Below are 19,535 nucleotides of genomic sequence, written 5' to 3' on the forward strand. Positions count from 1 at the left end.
AAAGGATTTATATGCAATTTTGTGAGAAGCCCTTTGAAGATCTCATACAGGGCATTTTGACCAGCAAACATTATGAGTGACAGAGAGATTTGTTCTGTGCCGAGCAGTGAAAATGGATTTATTGTGAAAACACACTGTTGAGTTTTAAGCCTATAAATCTTACACTGGATTACAGTGTCTTAATGAATAAATGACAGATTTCTTTTTTTTTGTCGGTGCATTTTAATGTTACATGACGTTGTGATTGATAGAAACCAAACCTTTGCCATTAAAATGTCAAATGCAGACTTGAAGCCTTTAAAAGTTTGGCTTCTGGAGTTTAATATACTGTTTGCAAATAGACTTGCATTTGTCTCATTCATAGCCCAAATATTGAAGGGGAGGCAAGTTTTCTGTAAAGTTGCGTCTAAATTTTATAGAGCTGTGTGCAGTGTTTTCCTTTGCTTGTGTAAATAAAAGTAGAAAACAACACTGCATTTGCCTAGTTAAGAGGCAGCTAAGGAGCTGTCTTACTCAGCTAAGGAGAGTCTTACCAAGCTGGTATTATCATTAAGTAATTGGCCATGTTATAGTAGACAGTTAAGTATCCTGCGGTGAAAGCGGAGACTGCTGTGTGCCAAGGCTAAGTACAGTATCAGATAATGCTTGCCAGAGAAGGTAGCATTTCCTTCAACAGTCTCAACTTAGGAAAAACTAAATTAAACACTTCTAAACAAGCATTGCAAAGTATTCTACTTGGGGAGCAGAATGAGGTAAAGATTGGAAATAAATAGTGATTGGCCAATACTGAATTATAGAATCAGAGAATAGTTTTACATTGTTACATATTCTACAGTGTTCAATACCATATTTCCATCTTTCATTCCATCTTGAGAAAAGATGGAGAATCAGAGACTCACTGAGGTGGGAAGGGACCTTTGGAGATGAAGGGACCTTGTCTAGTCCAAGGTCTGTGCCAAATCAGGTTTTGAGTATCTCCAAGGACAGAGATTCTGCAGTCTCTCTGGGTAACCTGTGACAGTGTTTGACTATCCTCACAGTTGTCCTGTCACTGTGTACCACTGAGCTGAGTCTGGCTCCATCTTCTTTACTCCCTTGCTCCAGGAATTTGTAATACATAGGTGAGATCCGCCCTCAAGCCCTCTCTTCTCCAAGCTGAACTGCCCCAGCTCTCTCAGCCTCTCCTTGTATGACAAATGCTCCAAGTCCATAATAATCTTCCTGGCTCTTCACTCTAGTGCGTCCATGTCTCTTTTTTAAGACCAGCACTGGACCCAGCACTCCAGATGTTTCTTACCAAGGCTGAACCGAGAAAGATCACCTCCCTTAATCTGCTGGCAATGCTCTGCCTAATGGAGCCCTGGAGGCTCGTGGTCTTCCTTTTCACAAAGGGGACGTCACTGGCTCATGATCAGCTTGGTGTCCACCAGGACCCCCAGGTCCTTTTCTGTAAAGTAAACCTTCATTCTGCCCCAAAAAACTGAAGAACAAGCAACTCAAATGATACCGATTCATGTGTACAGTCATGACTTTCTTCTACTGACTATTATTCAGAAAAAGAAAACATCCAACAAGCACAAAACAACTGAAGTCAGACAGAGAGTTTTGTGCTTTGTGTTTGGTTGTTTGTTTTGTTTTTTTTTAATTATAATTAAATTTGCAAATATGAACAGCCAACATTTGATGCCAAAGGCTATTAAACACAAGCAAGGAAATCACCAGGACTTAAGGGCTGTTTGTTTAGCATAAAACAACGAAAAACAAAAAAGAAATTAAAGCAAGTAATTTGTGAATTGATGTAGTTCCCCTTCTTACTCTTGTTTGCAAAGCCAGTCATATGGCTAGATGACGTGAGTAGTTCCATGAAGAAACAGGTACACAACTGAACAGACCAAAACATGCTGAACCACAACTCAACTTTTGCTTTTAAGTTTATTGCATTGTTATATTAAGCATTTATATTTACACATAATTCTGAATTATTTAGTTACAATATACTGAAACTGTCATCATGATTCAGTTATTCACTTATGACAGACCTTCTACCTTCAAACAGAGTTAAATCTGATTCTTTTACAGGCACAGTTTTGGAAGAAAAATAATTACTGACTGAAAATGCATGCAAAAAACTACAGTAGTTAGGTTACTAACGTGTCTCTCCTGACTTTCTAACAGTCCCTCAAAACATGAATGCTATACATGAGTTGTAGGAAAAATAGTTGGGAATCTTATGAAATCACCAAATGATGATGGAACGGTGCTGATTTTTGCTATATCAAGTCTACAGTCAAAGATACGTATGTATATGTGCATATATACGTATGTCTCTCAATATGCACCTGTGTATGTGCATGTATAGAGAAGTATATGTAAATACACATACACACAGTCACACACCAAAAGATTCTAGAGGTAAATATGCAGGCTTACAAATAAAATAAAATACAAAGATACCAGTACGAAATAGTCCTAAACAAAAAAGGTAATAAATATTCAGTGAGATATATGGCATTATTATAAAGTGCTCTACTAAAATCTCACTTATTAAAATAACAATAAAAATCATGTTCCTTTTAGTTGATTTATATAATTTGCTAGAACCATTAAATATTCACTATGTATCAGTGACTCTATGCTTCCTTTTAAATTTTAAACAAATAGATAAAAGCAGAAATTAAAAGGCAAAGCAGCTAAATGAAGCAGTACTACTGGAGCCTTCCAGGCATTTGTCCTCAAATTCACTAAGGACTGCAAAATTTTAAACCCTAGAGCATATGGATTAAGAATAATATAATTATTCCAACAATTCCAATTAAAGTTATGAAACTAAACAAAATTCAATTTGATTTTAAGGACACTGACAAACTGAAAAGTTTCTATCCTACTTTAAAATAGCAAGTTTGAATTGCAGAAATTCCTGAATGCCTTATCCTGTGCATTCCCATCCTCCTTCCCCGTGCATGTGCAATATAGCTCCACTGAAACCTAGTCTCTAGGTCTCATTATTCCTCATTCCACCTCATTTCAAAAGCAAGCTGGCTCTGATATTGCCATATCTTGTCCACGCTGCTTCTACCCTTCTGATTTTCAGCCAAACTCACAAAAGGGTACATCTACAGAAGTGTAAACATTTTAAACAGCTTTATGCCATTTCTTCCGTACCACCAGAAGTTAAAAAAGAAACATGGTTGTATTGAAAAACAACTTCAGGAAATAAAAGAGAAACAGCCCACAACGTGAACGAGTCTCACTGAATTAATAAGAAAGGCAAATATCTTTTCATATTTCAGTACAGCAATTTTGGTTTTCTTTTCCTCTTTCGTTGACGTTCCCTGTTAGAATTGTCTTACTCAATCGTGGCAATTGCGATTTTCCCTTTGGTTTTATGGATAAACCTGTCCTTTACATTAGTAAAAAAAAAAAAAACAAACCAACCACACATCAATAAAACCAGTAAATGGTTACTTTTAATGTCTACTGGGAAGAGCACTAAAGACTAACAATTCAGCTCCCAGCTGAATTAAATAGCATGTAAATTCAGCTTCCTTCAGGAATCCGATCTGGCCCTGAGAGGGCCCCCTTCTCTGTTGTGCAACTCCGCTGGAGTGAAATTCACCCTGTGTAGAGGGTCACCACCTCTTCCCTATCTGCCTATAATTGCTCCATACCACTTAAGCCCTAATTTGAAGTTAAGTGGGACTTAGCTGGTACACAGGTCTTGCACTGACTCTCTGTATGGAGGCGAAATTCATATCCAGCCACAGAACTGGCTACGTCTTCTGGCTCGCAGTAAATGCATAATGACAGCATTGTCTCTCTGCTCCCTTGCAAGAACTGAGAGATACTGAGCAGCCTAACTCAATATTATATTATTCAACAATATATTCCCTACATCTGGAGGAAAAGAGAGAAATAAAACCTAAACTAATAAAAATCGTAACAGCTGAGCAAGAAAGTAAGTATTCGGTATGCTACCTGGCACATCACCAATATACATATTCATGGGCTACATGGTAAAGAATGTGTTGAGAGAAAAACAATGTCCTCAGTTGCACTTCAGCAGTTTCCCTCATTCAACACCAGAGTCTCACATTCTGGATATAAACCACTGTTACCTGCAGATCCAATGCAAATCTCCCCTTTCCAAGGCACTTAAAACTATCTAAAACCTGAACTGTGAATATAAGAGTATAACCCCCCACTCCCTTATTTTTAAGATCTGATCTGACATTTTCATCCTGTCAAAAAAAACCTCACTAGCAGGGTTTTTTTTGGCTAGTGTTCTGGTAGTACATGAGTTGAGGAAGAGTATCCCATTTAGGTTTTCTTTTACGTGGCATCTTCTAAACTATTATTGTTCACCAGCATAGCCACCGCTCCACTTAACTGCTTTGTAAAAATCTCTGACCTTTGAAGACACATCAGAAATTTAACTGCCAAAGGCACAAGTATGTGTAATTGCACAGGAGACTTCACATATGTGAGTATTAGATGAAAATAGCAGTTGTTGAACTATATATTCCATGAAATCTTATCTTTGCTTTGAGTTCATTTTAATGGAGTTTAGCTGCAATACTTCTAGACATGCTTTAAAAAACATCAGCGCAGTAAAGTGATCTGGATTGCTGAAGCCAATCTCCTTTTATTTGTTGAACAGCAGCAAAGCCAAGACTTCCAACATCAGGTATTTCTTTTTATAGATGTTTCACTTCTCATACTGAAGCAGATAAAAATGTGGTCATGAAATCACAAAACGAATACAGTAATGTGGCAAGTAGAGAAGTAAAGGCACTCTAATCATTTGGCTTGGATGCAATTCCCGATTCATATCCTTTTATGAAGCAAAACCCTAACTGATAAACACTCTAAAAACTAGCGTACAAACACCCTTGCAAGTTTCCGTATTTCTCTTCCACTTTTAGAAAAACATATATAAATAGCTTAAACCAATTTCTGAACACGGACATTTCAACCTTTCTTTCTGCTCAGTACATTTGTTACTCATGTTGAGCTCCAAGCATCAAATATTGATAGAGTGAGCGTGTTTCTTGCACAGTGGCTTGTCCTTCTTGGAAAAGAAAGTCTGACCCTCCAAACTGTCATTACATACCTGAAATGGGATAAAAAAAGAAAACGTCACACAGTTCAGATGGATTAATTACACCACATTATTCAGAATGCCAAATCATAGCATTGTACTATGCATAAATGTAGTCAAAGAATAAGAATTATTACCTTTTTGTCAGGGATACTCTTTTAGATGTAATATTAACGGTTAATGTAAGCATAACCTTACTTTCTTTAACTCAACAAGCTCTTAACTGGGAGCAGAATTAGGTTCAGCATTTTCAAAAAAATACCCCATCATGAGGACTGAAGCTTTTTTTTTTTGGTCATAAAATATTAGCAGGTGATACTTCGGCTACAGCGTCTTTATGCCGAAAGCACTCTTGCTAACTTTAGAAACGCAGCCGGCTCCTGCAGGACCTTCAACACTTGCTCTGAGGAAGTAAACGTCAAGGGTTAAACGCTAGGACATGTGGCTGCAATCCAGGCCAACTCCTCTGGACCGGTGCCAAAGGCTCACAATAGCAACACACCTTCCAAATAACTGGGAAAGTGCTTTTTGTTTGGGCTCAGAGGATTGAAAAAGGTTATAGCTGTTAACTCCCATATCGGTCAGGTTAGCACAAACACTGCTGCCATGGGTTTGTTTAAAATGTAGGCCAGCTTCACTTACTGAGCATACAAAGCAAGTGTCATGCCAAGTGTGGCCCAGAGCTTCAAGAAATCTGTCTCCAGCTTCAATGGGGAATTCACAGCCATGGCACATAGTACCGAAGAGGGCATAGTAATCTGCAAACAAACACAAACAGATTTTAAAGAGGAAGCACATAAAGAAAAGCAAGACTGACCCTTTGAAACCATTGTGCTTTTCTTTCAACGGCAGTGGGTTTGCACTTGTCAAGTTTCATAATACTGGGTACACTGAATAAAGAGTTCCTAGATCAAAATACCGGGATGCCCTTCTCTCCTTGCTAATTCAGTTCTCGTCCCCTTCCTTATCCGTTCGAGCAAGCAATGCTTCCATCTTCCTGGTGTTTCATTTCCTTGAGATCAATAGTGCACTCAGGGCGGGGGGAAGGCACACTCCTTGCAGAGCACCCGCGTGGCCTCCACTCGCTCCTCACGTTCTCTCTGGCTCTGCCTTGAAAGCATCCCCTGGCAGTTCACGGGACAGAACTCCTCAACGAGTAACGTACTGCCTACGTTCCGGCACAATATTTGTTCCAGACTGCACTACACGAAATCATGCAATCATTAGGCTTCTGTCCTAAACAGAGTATAGCAATTTGGATCAAGTCAGAATAGTTTTCTAGTCGCTGGAGTTTATTACTTGGCTTTAAAAAAATGAACCTAAAAAAACAACCTAAAAAAAACACGCAAAACCCCAAACAAAAACAAACCAGAGGCTTTAGGCAATATATTTATTGCATTTAACAAGAAGTACTAGTAGGGTGTCAGGATGGTTACTAGTGACTGGAATCACTGATGGGTATTCACACCATTCATTTTTTAGGCACTGGATTGACTTGATGCCTCTGGAGGCTCCAAATGCACCGAAACATCCACACTCCCCACTACCAGAATAAAACACGTGTAAAGATGGGTGGGAGGCACTGAAACCCACCCTCAACCCCACAGCCTTGGTATGCGACACTCATTTCTCTGTGCACAGAGACATCTCAGGGGCAACAAGCCACCACAGCCCTCCGCTGCCCACCTGTGCAGACCTAAATTTCACCCCAAGTTGTCTGGTCTCTTCCACTTATTTCAACTCTCAAACAACCCATTCTGAGAAGGAAATGTTTATTTCCTGCACAGAAGACAACAACATTAGTGCTATAACACAAGAGAATTTGGGATCAGCGGGCTGCCATGCCAAATACATAATGTTATGCAACATTACATCTTCATAACATGAACTACTGAGTGACACTCATAATGAAGCTTTGGACTCCATCCTTAATAGTAACACTCTGGCTCTGACAGGGAAATTAGGTGTCAGGGGTTGTTTTCAAGGCGCCTTATAAGGAGGGGCAAGCACGGTACAAGGAGATTTTGTTTCTCTCCTAGATTATACAGATCTGCTGAAGCTCTAGTGCTTGCTGCAGCAGAGCCAACAGAGGCTCATCACATGCATCAAGCAGAAGGGAAGGGTCCTGTTTCAGTTTAATAAGACAGTATTTTGTATGATGACCTCAAAAAGCATCATCACAGGAGGCATCTCAGCTGGACAGGGAACACAAGTGCTCTGAAAAAGCAAAGGCCTTGAAGGCTGCCAGTGACAAGAAGCAGCTTCACCGATCACCTTCATTAATCCGTGCTACTGGCATGAATTTGCAAGTGTTTAAGGAGAAGAAAGACAATAAAAATGTCAAATCGTAGAACACCTATGTCTGAAACTCCTGAAGAACATGGTCTCATGACCATACTGATTCAGCTCTTTGCATTTGTATTCATACACAATCTTTTGCTGGTATTTTCCTGGTGCCAATAGTTAAAGCCTTTTGTAAGCTGGCCTGTGGTTTGTGTTGATAGGTTTATTGGCTGTTCTTCTGAAGAAAGGGCAATAGATAAGGCAGAACGAAGGGCATCAGCTTTCTTGTGCTTTTGCGTGCTTGAATTGTGATACCACAGAAGCCTTCCAAGGCAGACCTCTCATACGGCCACTTATCAATGCTTCCTGGACACAGCATTTTCAAAACTAGGTTATTAACTCTGCACTTAAAAAAAAGTTCAAAGTTGTGGATATCTGCACTGCACTTTTAGTTTAATTTTAGCATCGACATCCAAACCCAGGATGTTTTGCAGATTAAACCCCCTTAATACTAATAGCTGATGCTATTATAATTTCAAATACACATTTAAAATTAGAACCCTTCTTTGCACCAGGAAGAAGAAAAGGTGGCAGTGACATTTACTCTTTATTTCTTTAAAATTAGTTATAGACTCTTAACTCCAGCTGAACTGAAAGTCTTCGAAGAATGAATATATCTCAAATTAACATCTAGTTAGAGAGCCAGAGCCTTTACAACGTATCACTGCCAATAACACCTCACAGAATGTGTCTCCATTAACTTGTGCTAGCAACTTTCTATCTCGGAAATAAACTTTGCAAAAAGAGTAATATTCTTGACGTTTTATCCCAGAGTTTCCTGCTCATAGTATAGAAAAATGGGCATTTGTGCAAGGGAGTCGTAACAGTAGCACAAATCAATGCACCGCACAACATACGGGTCATTTGGTGGCAGGAACAAGAATTCAATATTAGCTGAACAAACCCGGTCACGAGCTTTCCACCCAAAGGGGAGTTATTGATTCCTCCAGTCCTATTTTTGAATCATCAAATGGTTCCAAGATTAGGGGCTTCAGATTGCTCCAGGATGAAATTTCACCATGCTGTCACACTGAAAGATGCAGCTCCTATATCCGTTTCCTCTGCTGCTCCACAAATTCAATAGGAGCAACATGTTACCCTACTTGTGTCACTGAGTTAGCAATAACCTACTGCGTCCTTTCGTATCTGCCAACACCTCATTAAAGCTGCTCTGACAGAGAAATTTTGCTTGCTTTTTTCATCCTTTCAATACCTAGCACTCTCCATGGCACCCACTGTGAACAACAGTGGGATCAAGCCAGCAGGCTTGATCTTAGCTCCAAACAGGTCACTAGGATTTCATGCTAAATCTCTTCCTGCTCAATTCACTTCCACCTCTAGTTAAACTACAATGCTCCTTACAGTAAGAGGAAAAACACAGTAAAAGGTCTGCCTGATGGTTCTAACATGGTTCTAAACAGCATGCAGTATGAAAATAGACAATGTTGATACAGTTTGGTTTCTTTTCCATTTTGTGGGAATTGTTTTACAAATACTGTCTATTTCTTTCCTAGTCCAGAAGGGTACATGGAAAGTTTTAAGCAAACTAGGAAAGCAACATAAAAAAAACCCTGTTCATATTAATAAAAAATATAGGATTAGCTGGAAGTGCTAAAAACCAAACCAGAATCCCTCTGAACTTCTAAGATGCATCTTTCACATAATATTGCTCACCAGGCTTTCAAGTGCTATAATCACATCACTGTATTTTTCCCCCAACAGCCTGTTTTTTTTTATCCCAAGCTTATGTTCAACAGATGTTATCCTTGATCCTGCAAAAATCTTCCCGAGCAGACTGCTTACTCTTGGAAGTTGCCTCCCGGCTGTGAATAAGGCTATTCAGAGTAAAACACATTACTCCACTGGCATTTGCTTGTTTAGTAAATAAGCAGATTTACATAAACTCCAGATTATTTTAAAGCCAACCAGAAAGTCACCCTAAAATTAACACTTTGCTGTATCACTGATACTTACAGCTGAAGGCTTAAGAAGAAGAACAAGTAAACCTAGTGACAAGAAGCCTGCTCCTGCTGAAGCCAATGAAGAAATTCTCACCTTCTCCTGCTGCAAACTCCAAGTGGCTACAGCATGTGTTGCTGCTTTGAATTGACATATCAGAGTTACATGAATTTTCTGTGACACTTCTCAAGTGAAGCTTGAGAAAAAGGAATTATTATTTTTTTCCAACCTTATTTAGCTCTGCTTCCCTGCACAGCTGCAGCAAACTTTGGTTGTGTTGCTTCTTACCCGTCTCACAGTAGGGATCGCCGTCTTCTAAGTGGAAGACATTATTGCGGATGGGGTTATGACAGGCCACACACACGAAGCAGGAAACGTGCCAAGTTTGTTTCAAAGCGTTTATTACTTCCTGTGGGGATTAGAAAAAGTGTTATTACCACATTATTTTGATGTGATGACTAGATTGTGGTGACCATGCCTCCACACTTGATTCGTTTCAAGAATACTTTGTTTCCTACTGCTACTGTGAAAATGCATTGTGCATGCAATTTCTGCTGATGTTAAACTTAATGAGGTGCTTTATTTATAGTACATCTCCGTATTTGTCATAAGCAAACTTTCATTTTTTTGGAAGGTTCAATGTAGAGTTGGACAGATTTAACAACTCATTTGTCCACCTTTTCCATTTTAATTAGGATCTCACCCACAACAGTCCCCTGAAATAAGAAAAGCAGCATCTCTGACATCTCCTCAAGTCATGGAATCACAGAATAGTTTAGGTTGGAAGGGACCTTTAAAGGTCATCTAGTCCAACCCCCTGCAAGGAGCAGGGACATCTTCAACTAGACCAGGTTGTTCAGAGCTCTGTCCAGTCTGCAAATAGTTAATCAGAAGACATCACACAGAAAATTATGACTGCTCTGCGTTTTGGAAGATACTACAGAGCCAAATATAACTTGAGAATTGCACTGCCAGAGCCCTGTGTGACCCCAGTTACACAAGAGTCCAGACACATTGCTGCCTGCAGTAAAGCAGCGGACAATCAGCTGGCAGGCTCAAATTAGCAATACTGGAGGGTAAGATAATGTGTCTTTCTATCTACATTACCATTGGGAATATTTCAATACTTCACATCTACCCAACCAGCATGTTCCCCAGTGCTTAGCTTAGTTAAGGAGGATTATTTATTTTTCTTTCCCCCTCTCCTCCAATTTTGCAAAAAGCTGCAAATTAAAAGCATTTTGCCCAAGAAAATTTAGTAATCACAGCAGCTACAGAACAGCTTCATGAAAACAGGAGCTGAACTTGGAAGAGCCAAGGAGACTACTGCACCTTTTCTCAAAGAGACTGAAAAGGTTCAACATCAGAAGAGCCAAAAACATATTCTGTATATGATGGCAGCTGAAAAAGTAGGTCAGAGTATGTTTGGAAGAACATAGATTGGGACAGATAAAAGGGAATTACATTACAGAGAAGCACTGAACACTGTGGTCATTGTTCCCACTGGGAAACAGGACACTTGCTGGTTACTTACTCCAAGGATCTTCCTTTGGCACTTTGAACACTCAGGGGCGAAGAATTTCTCATAGCAGACCTCACAATACAGCGCCCCTTTCTCTTCCACAAATCCAATGTAAGCCATGGAGGTTTTGCAATGAGCACAATTAAATTCCTCTGGATGCCATGACTTCCCCAAAGCCACCAAGAAGGGTCCCCTGGTTAGAAAGAAGAGATTTTGTCAGCAAATGCTCCTGGGTTGGCTCTTGCAAAAGCTGTTAATAGGCTTAACCTGTGATAACTCTGTGCCATTATCACACAACCATACTGCTCCATCCCTCTTTCCTCCTATGGGCTCTAAGAAAGCATCCAGGCTTGACTAGATGTATTCCCATTGAACTATCTCCCATAAACACCTGACCACAATAAATACTAATTCTCTTTGCTCCACTGCATTTCAGAAACCTTATTTTAGAACTACAATAAATATAGTGCTGAAGCGGGTTCTAGGAAAAAGAAGAAAAAGAAGGATGCTCCCTGTGCCCCAACTATTTCATTCTATTGCAAAGAGATATTTGACTCAGTGATACAGACAGCTCACTCTCAGCGTGCATTTGTATCAAGGCCACAAATGTTCAAGTAGACTTGACTCTATTAAGAGCTGATAAACACCAGTTTCTTGTGAGATAAAAATTCAATTGCTGTCCTTATCCAAGAACTTTGTTACAGGATAACCCATCCCATTTGCTGGGGGCGGGGGGGGGGGGGGGGGGGGGGCTTTGCTGGTTTCCTCGGGGATTTTTTTTCCCCTAAAGAAGTTAATTAAAATATGACCATTTTCTCCAAATACACAGCCTCTACTATTTGCAAACACAAAAGAATGAAGCTTTTATAGTATTTGTCTGGCAACAAGGTTTTATAGACAAGATGAAACTGTTCATTTCTCAGTCAACAAAAACTTCTCAGTTTCTAACTCAAAAATCCCAGCCATATGCCATGGTATCTGTATCCATTTGAAAACATATTCACTATGTTATTTTCTTTAATGAACTTATTTACTTTAATGATGTGCATCCTAGCTCTCACCAACACTCAACCGTTCAGAATTCAGGTTTCAGGTGAACTTTGTGTTTCAAGTTCATTTCCCTCACCAGATTTCCCATTTTTTTTTGCAATATCAGTAGAGATCCGATTCTTTCAGTAATGCATCACTTTTTTTTCTGATGTAATACCTTACTGCAAAAAAAGTGTTGGGTACTAGTATCACCACCCTGTTGCTAAACATTTTTTTTTAAAATTGAGTAAGCTACAAGAACATTTTTGTGTACGATAAGATTCTCATATAAAAAAGCAACAGCAACAGATATTAAAAAAAGCCCTTAATATTTGTTTCCAGGGTTATACTAACTGTAAGGTGGGAATACAAGCGGGCAAAGAACAGAGGGCAACTTCACTGAGAGTAGGGAGTAATTATTTTCATTTTGTCTTCCACATTTTCTCTATGTGGAGATGCTATGTATTTTCAACAGGATGAGAAGTCAAAAATAAGAGACTCTGTTAACATTTAGGACAACTCACACACCTTCTGAGATGATGAGCATATTTAATCTGCTACAGTTTCTTCTATTCACCTCTGATTATCAGAAAGCAAGCAATGAAAAAGGGCTCCTGGAGAGCAGCTCGTAGCCCTTTAAGGAGGGAGCCGGGTTTGAGCACAGCTCTCTGGTCCCCTGCTCCCAGCGGATGCCTGAGCAGTGCAAACACTGACCTAACCTGATACCCTCCCGCCGCTCTACAAGCACCTTTTTACATCAATGCCCCTTCAGTTATGTACTGATCAAACAATACAAGCCCTTATGTACAACAAAGTGCTCTCAGTGCGCCGTGTCAGCACAGGCTAATTTAACAGATTCATTAACACGGGCTGACACCAAAGAGGCTCTCCCAGCTCCAGGTAGGATTGAGTTTCTGGCCATCTGCACCGAAATGATAGCTCTGCAATGGAAAGCAAGTACGCTAGCGACAGGAGGGGAAGGAATTTTTACAACATCTGCTGCATTTCGCTCTCCAGAGTTTACAGCTCTGACATGTTGAGGTTAGCCATTCGGGACAGCGCGCAGGAACCTGAGAGTGCATCTACAGAGTTTCTTTCCCAAAGTCCCCAGACAGTTGTGGCTGTGCCCTGCACAATGTCTCCGAGGTGTTCCATTAGTGGGCTGGCTCCCTGCACACACATGTCCAGAAAAATGCTTTCTAAATACAATTTTACTTTTAATCAGGCCGTAGTTTAAACATGTCAAGTTGACGCTGCAGCTTAATGATACCAGCAACTTAAAAGCTGCCCCAAAGCTTGTGGAAGAAAGAAAAAAAAAAAAAAAAAACAAGCACCTGCCATGCAAAATATACTAAAACATGATATTGAGAACTTGGAAGTGTTCCTGGTCTCTGCATATTTTTGCACTCAAAATGATAGCTTCCAGTAATGAAAGTTATTTATTTGCTGTATTCATTTGAAAATTAGTTTAAAGCCCCAAACTGAGTAAGAGGGTTGCATGCGGCAGTCATGCAACCTGACGGGAAGTAGCTAGGGTACAAAATGCTTGGAAGACAGCTGCAGATGGCTTCATCCTTCCTTCCCCATTTAAAAACAAAGAACAATAAAAAAATCCCACATGTCTCTGGCAACTGAAACATATTTTTAAAGGTGGTGCTAAAACCCCATGTTCCTCCCATTCAAAGATATGGGAGGATCCAAGTAGCAACAGTTGGTTATGTGCCTCCATCCCAGGCTACTTTGACATGCTAAGCATTTCTGAACAAATTTCTGACATCACCATCAGAACTCACACAGGAGGTAAACAGTTACAATTATTTTTTTTTCTTTTATGAGATTCTGATGTATTTACAACAGTATTTACAGAATCGTAGGCCCCGAAGCATCAAGAGGTACATAAATTTGGTAGGCACCTACAACATCTGGGTCCTGCAAGCAGCAACTATATAGGGGCAAATACAGGAAATATAAGCATTATTTCACTATCTTTCTCCTTGTAACTAAATATAACTTTATCAGTATGGTCATGATGTATTAGTATGCCAATAATCTAGCTTCTCATGTGGCTTTCATTATGATAGCAAGCCAGAACTGAAATTTGGTGGTGGAGAGATCAAAAGGATTTCCACATCTGCTAAGTAGGCCACTTTACAGTTAACCATACAGCAATCTATGCTCTGGGAAGTTTCTTTTTCTCCTCACTTGAAAACACCTCGATATATAATTTCTGTATAGGAGATGCTGAAGGGAAGCACCATTCATCCTTTTCCCCTTTTGCCTTTAAAAACAAGTAAGTTCTGCGAAAGAGTGACAAAGCCAAATCATCACTCACAAGCAGACACATCAAAGAGTACGTTCTCAGTGGAGATCCAAGGAAAACACATTTGGACTTCAAAGGAAGGGACTTCCTTCTTTGGACTTCACTGCAGCACTTGGTAAGACTGCCCCAGAACCAGAAGTCTTCATGAGGAAATGTCAGAAGTTTGTCAGACCATGACAGCAAGTAGATCATGGGAAATTTAGTTTGCTTCCAGCTTTGATTCTTTTAGATATGGAAAGAAAAGCTTACTTAATGAAGCTTTGGAAAAAACTAGAATCTTCAGACAATCACTGCATGAATAATTAAAGATATATTAAAAAATTATAAGATGTCTCTAAGAAATTGCTTTGGCTCCATCAGCCATGGTTATTCTATGCCTGAGTGTAAAGTAACCAACTCCACAATGCATTTTGGCTTCAAAACAGATGTACAAGGCAATGTCACTTGATTCTCCTCCTACCTTTTCATAGGTAATCCTACCACTAAGGGCATGAACTGTAATTATGCTAAAAGTTGAATTCAAAATGCCATTGCAATCTTTCAAATCCACTGTATGCTGTGAACACGAAGCATGTTTGGCATTGATTAATTCACGTCAACTCATCCTCAAATGAAACAATGCTTGCTTTTAATAATTGAAGTGGCATTTAACATATGAAGAAATATAAGGATTTAAATATCAACAGCAAATTACAAAGAACTTAGCCATGGGTATCAGTTACTATTCATGAAGAGGTGTCACTTACAATAGGTGACAATGGCTTGGTACTGTCAAGTAGGGTTCTGCAGTCTCTCCTCATGCAGCCACTAAGGAGCAAAGGTTGCTCCGTGGACCAATACGCTTTCCTACTTAAAGGGCAGAAGCTCATCTCCTTTTTTAATGTGATCAAAGCGGGGAGTAGCAGCAAGTGATTTAAGGGCCAAACACAGAGGCTGGCTGCTCAGGAGTGATCTGTAGACTGTGCTTTGAGACCCCACGGCACAAAGCATCACCAATCCCTGCTAAACTGCAGGTGCTGTAAAAGGCACTGATGTGCATGAAAGATGCAGTATATAGTGGATTTGCTATGTTTGTATTTATTTTTAAACCGAAATGATGGTAACAAAAAGACAAGGACATGATGCTTGCATATTATTTACTAGACACAAATCCAAAGCTCTCCACTGCCCAGGGAACAAAAAAGTCAGGATACTAAAGACATACAAGATGGTTATATAGACAAAACTGTTAAACGAATCAGACGACTCCCATGCAAAAAGTGCATAGACCTTTTTGACATTAATTTTCCATTTTGCAGTGAAGCAAAATATCTGGATTAGAAAAGACATACACCTATGTTGGGAATTTGCGTAAGTTTTTTCTATTGCTTCAAAAGGATTCAGATAATATATTTTTATTTCCTTGACATATACATTGGAAGAAGGAAAAACTTCTCCAGAACATCACAGAACAGTCAGCAAAGAGTCCTCTAAATTTAACCTGATGTTAACTGAACTGGTAGTGAACTAGCAGAACAGAAATCTACTGGAAGTAAACAAGCTGGGCTCAGTTGACCCCTAGAGATCAAGTGATTTGAGTTAGTTGCATCTTCTGATGCAGAATCCAAGCCAGGGCTCAAGAGGTTGTGAAAAGTCATGGTGGCAAGGTTGATTTTCTATTATACCGAATAAAATATACACAGCTCAAAGAGCTCCTCATTTTTCAGAACTCATGCTTTCTAATCAAACAAGTCTCTTCCCTTAACCATGGTGAAACATAGTGCAGGCTCTCCTATTTTGTTCACTGAAAACGTGGGAAATAGATGAATAAAAGAGAAATACTACAATACCTTTCCCCTGGTAGTTCAACAACACAGACGACTGAACAAGCAAAAAGAAAACATTTTTAAAAAATACATTTCTTCCAATCATAGAATCACTTAGGTTGGAAAAGACCTTTAAGATCATCAAGTCCAACTGTTAACCTAACACTGCCAAGTCCACCACTAAACCACGTCCTTACGTGCCACATCTACATGTCTTTTAAATACTACCAGGGATGGTGACTCAACCACTTCCCTGGGCAGCCTGTTCCAATGCTTGATAACCCTTTCAGTGAAGAATTTTTTCCTAATATCTGATTTAAATCTCCTGTGGCACACCTTGAGGCTGTTTCCTCTCATCCTATCACTTGTTACTTGAGAGAAGACACCAACATCATCTTGCTACTACCTCCTTTCAGGTAGCTGTAGAGAGCAATAAGGTCTCCCCTGAGCTCCTTTTCTCCAGACTAAACAACCCCAGTTCCCTCAGCCACTCCTCATAAGACTTGTGCTCTAGGCCCTTCCCCAGTTTCACTGCTCTTCTTTGGACATGCTCCAGAACCTCAATGTCTTTCTTGCAGTGAGGGGCCCAACACTGAACACAGTATTCGAGGTGTGGCCTCACCAGGGTCGAGTACAGGGGGACAATCACTTCCCTAGTTCTGCTGGCCACACAATTTTTGATACAAGCTGGGATGCTATTGGCCTTCTTGGCCACCTGAGCAGGCCCACAATCAGCCGGCTGTTGACCAACACCCTCAAGTCCTTTTCTGCTGGGCAGCTTTCTAGCCACTCTTCTCTAAACCTGTAGTGTTGCATGGGGTTGTTGTGACCCAAGTACAGGACCTGGCACTTGGCCTTGTTGAATCTCATACAATTGGCCTCAACCTATCCATACAGCCTGTCCAGATCGCTCTGTACCCTCAAACAGATCAACACTCCCATCCAACTTGGTGTTGTCTTACAACTTACTGAGATGCAAACTTACTGAGAGTGCACTCGATCCCCTTGTCCAGATTGTTGATAAAGATTTACAACAGAACTGGCCACAATACTGAGCCCTGGGGAACATCACTTGTGACCGGCTGCCAGCTGGATTTAACTCCATTCACCACAACTCTTTGGGTCTGGCCATCCAGATAGTTTTTAACTCAGAGAAGAATACGCCCATCCAAGCCATGAGCAGCCAGTTACTCCAGGAGAATGTTGTGGGAAACAGTGTCAAAGGCTTTACTAAAGTCTAGGTAGACAAAATCCACAGCCTTTCTCTCATCCACTACGCGAGTCACCTTGTCACAGAAGGAGACCAGGTTAGTCAAGCAGGACTTGCCTTTCATAAACCCGTGCTGACTGAGCCTGGTCACCCGGTTATCCTGTATGTGGTGTGTGATGGCACTCAAGATTATTTGCTTCATAACCTTCCCCGGCACCAAGGTCAGACTGATAGGCCTGTAGTTCCTCAGATCCTGGCCCTTCTTGTAGATGAGCATCACATTCACTAACCTGCAGTCAACTGGGACCTCCCCAGTTAGCCAGGTCACCTGATAAATTATGGAGAGTGGCTTGGTGAGCATTTCTGCCAGCTCCCTCAGTCTCCTTGGGTGGATCCCATCCGGCCCCACAGACTTGTGTGTGTCTAAGCTGTGTAGCAGGTCACCAACCGTTTCCCCTTGGATTATGGGGGGCTTCATTCTGCTCCCTGTCCCTGTCTTCCAGCTCAAGGGCCTGCGTGCCCCGAGAACAACTGGTCTTACTATTATAGACTGAGGCAAAGAAGGCATTAAGCAATACCTCAGCCTTCTCCTCATCCTTTGCCACTATATTTCGCCCCACATCCAATGAAGGATGGAGATTCTCCTTAGCCCTCCTTTTGTTGCTAATATATTTATAGAAACATTTTTAATTGTCTTCTATGGCAGCAGCCAGATTAAGTTCCTGCTGGGCTTTGGCCCTCCTAATTTTCTCCCTCTGTAACCTCACTACATCCTTGTAGTCCTCCTAAGTTGCGTGCCCCTTCTTCCAAAGGTAATCTCAGGAAATCTCTATTTTAGGAAAGAAATAAAATGCAAGGTAGATGAAAATCAGGATGATTTGCACATTGACATGAAAAATGATTATAGTTCCCTGGATGAGACAATAATATCTAATTGTCAGAATTCACTGACAGTATAAGTGAAAACTAACTTGCTTATTTTTCTTTGGTTTTACTTCTGCTCTACTCCACCCAGCTTTCTGGTTCTCTGTAAAAAGAGGTTGTAAGGCCGTGACTGTTAGCAGTTCACAATGTTTTCCTCTATCATTACTCTCATTCTCAGTTTTGTTAGATAAACCATGCATGAAAACAGTGTTCAGCATTACTGAAATGAAGCCTTAAACAACTTGTGACTAAGGAATCAAAAACCACGAAAACAAAACAAAGCCCTGCTGTCAGAGAGCCCGTAAGACAAATAGATACAAACCTAATGACTTGATTACAGTGCGCACACATGGGAGTACGCTTTCCTGCAGGAATATGCTCTGCCCTCTGAACCAACGTGTCTTGCTCATTTAGCTGAGGTGCTGTTGCAAATTTTTCACTCGAGGCAGTTGTTCCAGGTGGTTTAATACTGTTTGATGTCCATCCACTGGCAGGAGCTGGGAAAAAAAAAAGTGCCAAAAGCATTTAGAAGACCATCTTTCAGTACCAAGTAAATTATTTTGAAATACAAGCAACGAGCAACATTTACCTAACATCTTTGTCCTGTGTATACCTGCCTACTTAAAGGAACAAATTAAAAAGCACTTATTTTCCCCTTGTTCCTCATCAAGTAAGTCCCACCTACTTTATGAAATGTCTGTGAAATAACAGAGAACGGTTTTGGCTAGCTTTAAGTAGCGGACAAATTTCAACATACTAAAGAAGTTAAGCGAAAGAATATACAACCTGTGAAGGCATTATTTTGCTTTGGATACAAAAGCTGAAGCCAAGAATATCAGTGTATGAAAAGAGATGGGAGAATATGACATACCTACTCAAAACATTTTACAATGAGAGCAATAGATCATACATCATCACTAAGATTAAACAAGAGTACACATTCAATACAACATGTACAGGAACCTAAAATACAGTACTGTATAAGGAAAACATATTTCTAAATCAAATTTAAACACTAGCCTAAATCACTAGATACTGCCAATCGGAAGCACTCCAAAGGCCACATTCATATCCTCTTTATAAAAGTTGTGACACTGAAATAAAAACCTGATGCTTTCAGGAATGTATACATCCACACACTTCCATTTGTGCTCAGGTTTTTAGAGTTGTAGAGTAGATACAAGCTTTTGTGGAGTATGAAAAATGCCATTTACAAAAATGAAAGGCACAGATGATACTGTTGCCAAGGGTAATGAAGAAACAAACAGTCCTCTGTTTTTCTTTCTCCTCTATTGATATATGTACCTTGGTAACGTACAAGCTAC

The 19,535-nt window shown here is 40.2% G+C and overlaps 1 protein-coding gene across 3 annotated transcripts in view; it reads right to left on the reverse strand.

Annotated features, from left to right (window-relative positions):
* Window positions 1-1,913: 1,913 nt before the first annotated feature.
* The window catches only part of PDLIM5 (PDZ and LIM domain 5), a 130,893-nt gene continuing 113,271 nt past the window's right edge, over window positions 1,914-19,535 (reverse strand). For all 3 annotated transcript variants that reach the window (XM_086746127.1, XM_086746125.1, XM_086746124.1), the window contains 5 exons: window positions 18,533-18,707; window positions 10,935-11,115; window positions 9,689-9,809; window positions 5,741-5,856; window positions 1,914-5,110 (listed from right to left, as the gene is read on the reverse strand). In XM_086746127.1, the coding sequence (XP_086602253.1) occupies window positions 5,021-5,110; window positions 5,741-5,856; window positions 9,689-9,809; window positions 10,935-11,115; window positions 18,533-18,707 (683 nt within the window). In that variant the 3' untranslated portion in view covers window positions 1,914-5,020. The remainder of the gene's footprint in view (window positions 5,111-5,740; window positions 5,857-9,688; window positions 9,810-10,934; window positions 11,116-18,532; window positions 18,708-19,535) is intronic.

The sequence above is a fragment of the Chlamydotis macqueenii genome, chromosome 4, assembly GCF_036417535.1.
Source record: "Chlamydotis macqueenii isolate bChlMac1 chromosome 4, bChlMac1.mat, whole genome shotgun sequence".
In the NCBI taxonomy this organism is placed as follows: domain Eukaryota; kingdom Metazoa; phylum Chordata; class Aves; order Otidiformes; family Otididae; genus Chlamydotis; species Chlamydotis macqueenii.